Source organism: Lachnellula hyalina, assembly GCF_007821495.1.
Source record: "Lachnellula hyalina strain CBS 185.66 chromosome Unknown contig00178, whole genome shotgun sequence".
Taxonomy (NCBI): domain Eukaryota; kingdom Fungi; phylum Ascomycota; class Leotiomycetes; order Helotiales; family Lachnaceae; genus Lachnellula; species Lachnellula hyalina.
The window spans coordinates 25,668-36,170 of NW_022157292.1; the positions used below are offsets into that span (position 1 = coordinate 25,668).

The window sequence follows — 10,503 nt, forward strand, 5'->3', positions numbered from 1 at the left end:
CCAACTTCATTCTCATGTTTTCACGGCTCTCACAAATAGCAAGACACCTCTCCCGTCCTCCCCCAAACTACGCCCACAGTTCAGCAGCTGCAGTTTCCAGCTCGGCGCAAAGAATCATGACATCATCTACTGTTGCAGATAGGAATTCAAGGACGATACACACGGCGGCATGTCTGATTATTGGGGATGAGGTTTTGGGTGGCAAGGTAGGTCTGGTGCAATAGGACCGAGGGGATAATAGCTAACTATCAGTTGGTATAGACGGTTGATGTATGCATCCAGGGAAAAGTCGCTGAAAGGGGGATGCTGATTGGAAACGCAGACGAACTCAGCATACATGGCTAAGTTCTGCTTTGGTCTGGGAATGGTATTACTTCGATCCTAAAACGTTAAAACTCCAGCTAACGAATTGCAGGCTCTAAAGCGAATCGAAGTCATAGCAGATGATGAGAGCGAAATCATTGAAGCAGTTCAGCGCATGAGCAACAACTATGATTTCGTAGTGACCAGCGGAGGCATTGGTCCCACGTGCGTTCTACAATCTCAATCCAAGGTGTTATAGACAAGAGCTGACATAAACCAGTCACGACGATATAACCTACCAATCCATAGCAAAAGCCTTCTCCCTCCCCCTAATACTCCACGACGAAGCCTACGCGCGCATGCAGAAACTCTCCAAGCCACACCCCAACCAACCAAACTTTTCTTGGGATGAAGACACGCCGCAACGCAAAGCCAAGTTACGTATGATCGAGCTGCCCATCGACGCCTCCGTTCCCCTCGAAAAACAAGTCATTTTCCCACAAGAGGATCTATGGGTTCCGGTTTCGGTTGTCAATGGCAATGTACATATATTACCCGGAGTACCGAGACTGTTTGAGAGACTGATTGATGGTTTGAAGCCGTCTCTGCTGCCGAGGTTGACGGATCCAGATGGTAAGGGCATTTATAGGGTATTGATATCAACGCCGCAGCCGGAGAGTGAGGTTGCGTCTTACTTGACGGAGTTGGCGGGGAGGGTGGAGGCGAAGGGGGTTAAGGTGGGGAGTTATCCGAGGTGGGGGAAGACGAGGAACACTGTTACCTTGGTTGGAAGGTATGTTCTATTTGGCTTTGAAGAGATGTTGATTTGCTAATTTGTTTCGTAGGGATCAAGAGTTTTTAGAAAGTTTAGTGCCGGAGGTAGAGAAGAACGTGGAGGGTAAACGGGTATCTGTGGAAGGAGAGGACGATGAAGTTGAGGTATAGAAGTGCCATTTGAGGTGTAGATGACATGTAGAGAAATGGCCAGACTTACTCGTGGGAAATCTGGGTTCACCTAGCCCCTCTACGCTGGGAATAGTATCACACGTGGACAGTACCGACCCAGCGACCCGGCAGCCACACGAATCCCGTTTTAGACCAAACCACATGGATTTCAAAGATATGCAGAAATGAACACATGTTTATGTACGGAGTACCTTGCGATCGCGTAACGATCTTATGCAGAGAATCCATCTCAAATGACCTGCCGAAATGCAACACCTTCGGAGATTAACCACTTCTAGTCTTCTAGAACGCGAGACGGAAAAGCCACAGCTGCCTTTTTTGTATCTCAATGGTACGGATATAGATATAAAGGTTGTTTTGACGCTCGTCGTACTGTAAGGATTCCTGGTGAAACAACGTTTCGGAGGAACTTGCTGTACGTCGTACCGGCGTCATCAAGTGAAATTGAAACAAACAAATAATGGGGCGCTGATGGCGGTGCGGCACAGGTTGTCGCTCTTATCGTGACATATCGCGAATTTCGGTCTGGATGAGGGAGAAATTCTTCTAACTCCAAGAAGGTTGGAACTTGCTAGCTTTTGATAAACTGGTGATTTCGGATAGCTAGGAAGAGCTAGAAATTAAATAATAGGGGAAGGGAAGGGGTAGGGGTCCAGGCTAGGAAATAAATCTCCATTGAAAGTACCGTAACTGGGGTAGAAATGAATGTCTGAAGACGAGGATTTTCTTTGTTATCAGCGGTAGAAAAGAGGCCAGTGGCTTTTACTTGCCGCACGTGTTTTCAGTCCAAGAGAAGGGTTGAAGATTTTAATAGTAGGAATATACCTGGGTAGTTCTATAAGAGGAGAGGGACCTACCTGGTGGACGCATCGGCTCGAGCCCTATACAGTAGTACGGAGTATGGTGCAGATACTGTACATACATGCGGTTGATATAAGAAGATAGCGTGTGGAGGTGGAAGAGAAGCACCAGAAGATGAAGAAGATCCGCTGCATAAACGGCATGAAGATGTTGATCCCTTGCTACTGCACGCTCTACCATCTTTGAATCACACCCTCTTGATGTACAAACGGTTTTGATTGGGGGCTGGTCGATAGCTTGGCCGGCCCCTTGTCCCTATTGAGAGTTGGGGAGGAGGTTGGCTGGGATCACCCAATGAACTGGACTGGTTCTATGGACAAGCTGATACGTAGAGAGGGATGCACGCACCTTCTCTCCGCCAACCTAAACCTCAACCGTATCCTCTCTTTTTTGCTTGCTTGCTTGCGTTACCAGCCTGCCCTGACTTGACTTCTCTATACTATAAGATAGATATTCAATTCTTTCTGCAACGGCATACAGTACAGACAGACAGACAGACAGTCAGTCGGCTAGAATCCATCCATCCCTACGTGAGGTAATCTTACACGAGCGACCGCTTCTGATTCTGTGAATCCTGCCTTCGCTGCATCTCCACGAAGCGACACCACTCTACGAACACTCGAATTGAAACACCTCCGATACCCCCTTTCAGCCTTCTGACGAACGAACGACCGAGCAAACAACTACTACTGTACTGCTGCCCTGCCCTGCCCTGCCTGCCCTGCCTGCAGTATCTGCATCGACATCCCTTCCCCGGCTTTAGCTCCCCCATTTGCGGAGACAGTTGACACCACCACCCTCCTTATTATCCATCATTGCCATACCTGTTCTAGTCCTGATTGCTTAACTTTACCTCTCTCGCTCGACAAGTCTCAGCATCTGAACTAGCCCGACGACCGATTTAGGTCCAGCATCAATCAGTCAATGAACAATTGATAATTTAATCTTTTCTCCACACAAACGCAGTAGACATGGCATCCAAGGTAAGCTTGATGATTATCCCCTCTCCGTCGTGTACGCGTGCGCTGCTGCTGGAGAATCTCAATTGCTAACCAATGTTGTTTGCTCCGCGCCCACAGTTTTTGAGAGAATACAAGCTCGTCGTTGTTGGCGGAGGAGGAGTCGGAAAGTCCTGTTTGACTATCCAGTTGATACAGAGCCATTTCGTCGACGAATATGATCCCACAATTGAAGGTAAGAGCTTCTTCCCCTCCTCACCTCGAGCTATCATCCATCGCCTTATCCTGCGCCACTGGCATAATTCTCTATCAACAACCGAACATATGCTTACTTTTATTTCTTCTTCCCCCGCGCAGACTCATACCGCAAGCAATGCGTAATCGACGAAGAAGTCGCGCTTCTAGATGTCCTCGATACAGCCGGCCAGGAAGAATACTCGGCGATGCGCGAACAATACATGCGGACCGGCGAGGGCTTCCTGCTCGTGTACAGCATCACCAGTAGACAGAGTTTCGAAGAGATCATGACATTCCAGCAGCAGATTTTGAGGGTCAAGGATAAAGATTATTTCCCCATCATTGTTGTAGGCAACAAGTGCGATTTGGAGGGCGAGAGACAGGTTTCTAAGCAAGGTATGTATATTCCCCGTCCTGTCTTTGTTCTTATCGAAAACTACTCTTTCTAACCATATATTGTGTAATTAGAGGGAGAAGCACTAGCCCGTTCCTTCGGCTGCAAATTCATCGAGACCTCCGCAAAGTCGCGCATCAATGTCGACAACGCCTTCTACGACCTTGTCCGCGAAATCAGACGCTACAACAAGGAAATGGCCGGATACACAGCCGGTGGCAGTGGAGGCGGTGGCAGTAATGGGCAGATGGGGAAGCTGGACGTTGGTGACGGAGAGGGCAATGATAGGGGGTGCTGTGGGAAGTGCGTGATTATGTAAAGGGACTGCGCTGCGTGGATGGAGGGGGAGATACCTATACCCATGATCTGGGTCGAATATTTTGCTTGCATGGCTTGCGAATTCACACAAACATATATGTTGTCCAGAGAAGAAGTATGTACGGACGGAAAGAAAGTATGGACTGGGAGGGATGCTTAATTGGCTCTACTCTTATGACGATAAGAGATGTTACAACCAAACCACAAAAAGTTTCCTGATTAGGAGTGGGGAATTTGGTTGATACTTAATAGCTATGGTATGGATGGGGGATTTCCCTTTTGTTAGTATGTACTGTGAGCCTGTGAAGGAATGAATTGAGGGGTTTAGATCTTCAATGGAGTCTGTTTTTATCTGCCCCCCTTAGTCGGGACGACCTATGAGTAACTACTATTTATCTATGTAATCCGACCAAGTATGGTACGACTAGAATCGTACCATTTGCAGAAACAAGACTACGTACGTTTCTGGAACGTATATTTTGGTTCTAGGGAGTTGTATCAGTGTACTGCTAGCAATATCTCTACTTCCCTACCTCAGTAGGTATCTTTAAGTGGTGACATGGCTTGACTTTTCAAGACTAAGATGCAGTTGCTGTTGCTGTTTTCCACTACTTGAAGGTTTATCGTCCTGCATACATGCTTGAAGTGGATGCGTAGTCTCTAGTTCTTATAGCTTGTTGTATGGGCTACTAGGAGAGCCGGCCTTGTGGCAGTTGATTTTAGAATGGGGGCTAGCGTGCCCACGTCCTGTTGCATGTTATAGCAATGTCTCTTTAGTGTATCTTCTGTATTTTTCGGTTTTCACTTGTAATATATGCGAGGCAGTCATTAGACCATTTTATTAATGAATATTTGGTTTGGTTCTCTAAAATATTAACTAAGGAAATCTAATACGATTTCAACCGTGTACGTCCCTTGCATGATCATCTTCCTCTACAAAATACCAGCAAGATTTACAAGCGAATACTCCACAGTCGATATCCGGGGAGTTCTGGAAACATTTTGGACAGGGTTCACCTTGCCACTCCCTTTGAAGAAAGTTTGAAACACGAACAGATTGGTTTGTAATCGCATCGTACCCTTTCTGTATATCTCCTTTGCAGACCCAAGCAGTCCGTACCTTTTCAAGACACTCGCAGTCGTCGATCCCAGTGCCTCGCGCGGCGATAATCCCTCTTGCGCAGGGTCCACAGGTGTATAGCTTCCTCGTTGCTCGAGCATGGCCCCTTTTCGCGCTAGCTAATCTCTGGCCCTCGTTGTGGCATGTTAGGCAGACATAGTATACATCTCGGCTGTGTGTAGCGCCGCGGTTCAAAGGCCTTCCAATGCCGTATTCACAACGCCTTGCTGATAACTTGTTGCATAGCTGCAATTGGTCTTCCCCTACATGTACAAGTTCCGAGCAGCGATTTAGGTCGTCGTTAGGCCCTATATGGCCCCCTGTGGGATTGGACGGGAATAGCTCGAGGGGGTTCACGAAGGCGAGGCTCGATGTTTCGGCCCTGCGCCTCCACCTTACTCGGGTGGTACTGAAGTCAACGGGTACTGGTAATGTCGCAGGGGCCGCCGGGGCCTGGATTGGCGAAGTTTGTGCAGCACCAAACTGAGGCAATTCGAAGTCTGCGTTGGGATCCATGTCATCCATGCCCACATTCATCCCTGCGGTCTCCAGAAATTACCCTAGTTCCCCATTGTCATAAGCATTGTCAAAAGCCACATTGTGTACGCCCTCGTCGAATGATCCCCCAATAAGAGGGGATGGTGCTTGCGGAAGAGAATTTTGGTTATTCAGCCCCCATGTACCCGAAGCATTCTGCATCTCTTGTTGGGGTATATTGGCTTGCTCAACTTGCCGTCCAATGCTACTTCGATAGTCATCAAAAGCAATGTCTCTTTGAACTTGTCCTGGCGGAAGTTGAAGATCCAATGGATTGACTGTAGCATGTTGATAAATACCGGTATTTTCGAACGTAGGTCCTGGCGGCGGTGGAGGAGGCGGCGGAGACTTAGTAGAGTTCTTCCCCCTAAAGTCCCCCAGCATACGCATCCCACTAGCCTGGCTAGGCGGTCGCGGCGGACCGTAATATCCTGTATTAGTGGTTCGCTGAGCTTGCTGATCAGTTGGCGGTACTTGGGCATCGCCGCGAAATGGATTTCTCCTAAGAGGTGAGTAAGTTCTGGGAAATGCTCCTGGTGGTCGACCATCCCGTCTATCTTGATATGTTGAGGCTGGAGCACGTTGTTGAGCAGAAGAAGTATAAGATAAACGTGAAAGTGAACTTCCAAGGCCGTGCGTATCTCCCCTAGCTAGTGGTGCAGCTCGAGGGTGCGGTGGAGCAGGAGCCTCCGGTCTGGTGGTTTGAGTGGCGTATAACGCGGGGTTGATTGCTGGCCGGGGCGGAACTTGACGACTCGAGGGACCAGCTCAGCGCTGGGTTGGAAAGGATTACCTTGGTAATCTGGGTAGGTTCCTGTTGACGGTGGCGGTCTAGGTATCGGTTGCCCTCTCGTAGGAGGATAGGCCGAAACAGTTGTCCTCGTAACGGGGGGTCCGTACTCACAAACCCTAGAACGTCTGATGCACTCACCACAAGGTCTTACGCCGTTTTCTCGAAGACTGCAACGCTTCTTTGTTCGAACACATTCTTTGCATCGTGGAAGTGGTTTTTCTCTTTCACTTCCTGTTGGTCCGGTCTGTTTCCCTCTATTCCCCCCATTACCTGCAACCACTACTTTCCCTTTTCCTTTGTCCAAATTTCCCCCTTGGCTGCCTACTTTTCCTGCAAAATTTCTAGGTGGTGCGGCACCAACGCTTTTGCCTTTGCTGCCACTTGGATTGTTCGAAGGTGCAATGCTAGTAGCCATTGTCTCGAATACTCCTTGGACGGGATCTCTCTCAAGGGTCTGGTCATACAGCTCGTCTCCACTATCCTGGTCAGGCTCTGGTGTTTTGATTCTTGGTGCGTTATGGCAAGCCAATGCCTCCCACTCTCTTATGTCTGAGAAGAGTTTCTCTTTGAAAACTCTGTTGTTCTCCTGTCTAACTTGTTTCTGGCGTCTCCAGTCGGCGGCGTAATCCTTATCAAAACCACCACTTTCGGGGCTTATCTTGATGGCGTGCTCTTCTTCGTTTCGTTCCCGCTCATATTGGAAGTCCTCTCTAGCCAACTGTGCTTTCTTAGCAGCTGCGCTATCGAAGCCTGGTTTTGATTGGATATATAGTTTCTCCTTAGCTTCTTTGATTCGATATCTGTACTCCATCGTCGTTTCCTTCGATCGTTTGGGCTGCAAGTTAAGCATCTTTCTTGGGTCTCCTTCTGGAATACTGCCGCCCGAGGCAATACTGGCTGCGTCGTCGTCGTCGTCGACCATAGCCACATCGCCATCGGCATCAATTGCGATTGGATTGTCTAGATTGTCTCCTACTAGATCAAATTGCACTCGCTTCTGGGGACGGGTTTTCCCTTTCCCCATTGCTGTAGCATTAGCTCCACTCGCTGCTCCAGCAGCAGAAGACTCCCCAGCCGTTTCCCCGGGAAATTGGGCATTGCCGCGTACGCCAGCCGCGATCTGGACACCCAGATCCCCATATTGCTGTTGGTTTTGGGTTTGGTTGAGAAAGTTTCGATTTACTTCGTGTGCTCGGTATAGTCTTTGTTGTTCGGCCATGTCCTCCTTGGAGATATCAGGCATTGAAATATCCCCCGACATGGATTAAAGACTTCACTCCTTGAAGCACAAAATGATTGGCGCGGCGTTATCGTGAAGGGTCAAAGAAGTATGTGCGAATGGAGAATGTTGTAAAAATAGCGTCGCAGAAGTCAATTTGCAACTCCACAAACTTATAAATACACAAGCAAGAAATGAAAGAAACCTTTGTTTAAAAACAACATGATTTCTTACAGCTGTCATAATACAGGTACCAAAGCGGTGGTTATGCATCGAGAATATTATACTGAACAGTGGGATGAACCTTTAATCCATTTAATGTTTGTCCGGATGCGGTCTGTAGAGATTTTGTTCAGAAAGGAGGAAACTGTTATATTGAAAACACATATATTCTTTGTTTGGGTTCTAGGGATTACCACTCTGGGCCCCTTCACGCTTCGAACAGAATGTATACAAATGAAAAGGACGACCTCTCTAGTCCGCAACTAGTACATGTCGAGAACAGAGTGTCGGGCCTCGAACAGAGAAATGAAATAACCTTCCATGGATGTGTCGCCTTCTCCTGACCAACCCACAGGAGGCAATACCGGTGGTACTGTACCTATACTATGTACCCCTGTGAATTATCAGGCAAAATTTGTGGAATACTGTAAAATGAAAAGATTCGTTCAAGTGTGTGGCTGGAAAGCACGACCTTGGAATGCCGTGCGTCCGGAAACGGAAGTCGAGCTTTGATTACTGGATTAATATGAGTCTCAATTATCTCTCTTGTAAAGTGTAGGCAATGACTGGTTCAACAAGTCTCCATAACTTACTTCTCGGCAGAGGAGTGGAGAAGCGAATTCGAAGAAAAGGGGGATATTGTCACGTGATATTTACAGCTGTTTCCGGGATATTGTCAGAGGCGGAGATTGGGCTTTGTGTTTAACACAAGCCTCTTCTGATGATAATTTATAGAATATTGTGAGAACCAGGGATACAAATTACTATAAAAATTACTCGAAACCTTGTCTATTCCGGGTTGACTATCTGTAAGTGCCTCGAGCTAATGTTTTTGGGGTGAAGTAGGTTCTTGAGACAGTTTAAAAGACACCAATACTTCTTTCGGAGGTAATAATATTGACAGATAAACCTTTCAAAACGTATTTTCCAATTTTCACTCCCTTTTCATCCGCTTAGTAGAAAGGAGGCTGACTGGTGGGGGCTCGGGGGATCTCCGTACGAGGAACGCCAATATCCGCTTATCGGGTGTGGGGTCATCATGAAGGTCCCAAATCACAACATCAACTATTATTTTTTTGACCATCCCATCCCACTCTCAATTTCACATTTAAGTACAAAGTTTCACGCATGCCCTTCTTGCAGACAAGCAGACATTTCTTCCGCGCACTCACAGCCGTTACCCTCAGACCCTCGCAACGAATCCCGAATCCCTATCCTTATCCCTCCCTCCAAAACATCCGCAGCATGGCCACCGCAATGGGGAAACGCCTCGACGGCAAGACCATAGTTATTACCGGTGCTTCATCGGGTATTGGACGTAGCACAGCTCTGGAATTTGCGCGCACCTCTCCCAAGAATCTGCGACTGATTCTTACGGCCAGGCGGATCGATACACTGAAGGAGGTCGCGGCGGATATCAAGAAGGAGGTCGGAGAGGGTGTTAAGGTCTTGCCGTTCAAGCTTGATGTCAGTCAACCAGACGAAGTACGGAGCTTCGTAGGGAACCTGCCAGAGGAGTGGAGGAACATCGATGTGCTGGTCAACAACGCGTGAGTTGCTCTCGTCTCGGGCAAAGTGAAAGAGGGGTGATATTAACGTTCCAATAGTGGGCTTGTCAAAGGTGTTGCAAAGGCACCTGAGATTGAAGAAGCGGACCTAAATGTCATGTTTGCTACCAACGTTACGGGTCTCATCAACATGACCCAAGCTGTCCTTGCGATTTTCAAGAAGAGACCTGAGGGCGGTGCGGGCGATATCATTAATATCGGCAGTATTGCTGGACGGGAACCATATCAGGGTGGAAGCATTTACTGTGCTAGCAAGGCTGCAGTCAGGAGTTTTACAGATGCTCTGCGGAAAGAGTTGATTGCTACTCGCATTAGGGTTATTGAAATTGATCCTGGTCAGGTTGAAACTGTAAGTGACTGACTGCCGGATGACCTGCTGGATGTGAAGTACTGAATTTAGGCAGGAATTTTCAGTCGTCAGATTTTATGGGGACAAGTCCAAGGCCGATGCTGTCTATGCGTAAGTTATCCGCGTCTTTAGCAGGACAACACTAACTAGCATAGTGGATGTGAACCTTTGACTCCAGATGATATCGCCGAAATAGTTGTCTTCACTGCCGGACGAAGAGAAAATGTTGTTGTTGCGGATACTTTGATCTTCCCCAACCACCAGGTGAGAGTCCCGTATCTCCTAATATATGCCCATGCTAATTGAACGAGGCTGCTGCTACTGTTATGCACAAGAAGTCATAGATATACCCATATATTCCAGGCCGGGACCGGAGGAGCGATGTACAAGAAGAGCGACTAAAAAAGTTGGTTATATTGTACAGATCAAGATACTAGATAAATGCATCGAATACTTCTCAATATCGAACCTGCTGGATTTTCCAGAAGCCTGTAGCAGCACACAATGAGGTTCTGGCTGAGCACAGCACCTCTTACCAGACCAGAAAAATGTTATCTTGGGGGCCAGACCAAACCAGATAGAACCATCTCGCTAACCTCCTAGAACATCAACCAGGTCTCTATATATTGCAAATCAACAAGGCGTATCCAATGAAGG

General features: G+C 47.7%; 3 protein-coding genes across 3 annotated transcripts; all 3 read left to right on the forward strand.

Moving 5' to 3' along the window:
- Positions 1-14: 14 nt before the first annotated feature.
- On the forward strand, positions 15-1,248 carry YMR178W (Uncharacterized protein; the record flags this gene model as incomplete). Its single annotated transcript, XM_031152049.1, has 6 exons — positions 15-206; positions 262-270; positions 323-367; positions 416-528; positions 584-1,096; positions 1,149-1,248. 6 exons carry the CDS (start codon positions 15-17, stop codon positions 1,246-1,248), a joined length of 972 nt encoding a protein of 323 aa, XP_031002265.1.
- A 1,937-nt stretch (positions 1,249-3,185) lies between these two features.
- Positions 3,186-4,039, forward strand: RAS (Ras-like protein; the record flags this gene model as incomplete). The annotated part of the gene is made up of 3 exons (XM_031152050.1): positions 3,186-3,324; positions 3,447-3,722; positions 3,795-4,039. 3 exons carry the CDS (start codon positions 3,186-3,188, stop codon positions 4,037-4,039), a joined length of 660 nt encoding a protein of 219 aa, XP_031002262.1.
- A 5,135-nt stretch (positions 4,040-9,174) lies between these two features.
- SPAC521.03 (NADP-dependent 3-hydroxy acid dehydrogenase) lies at positions 9,175-10,248 on the forward strand (the record flags this gene model as incomplete). The annotated part of the gene is made up of 5 exons (XM_031152051.1): positions 9,175-9,479; positions 9,537-9,846; positions 9,902-9,957; positions 10,002-10,110; positions 10,210-10,248. The coding sequence occupies 5 exons, from the start codon at positions 9,175-9,177 to the stop codon at positions 10,246-10,248; spliced, it is 819 nt and encodes a 272-aa protein (XP_031002261.1).
- Between the last annotated feature and the right edge of the window lie 255 nt (positions 10,249-10,503).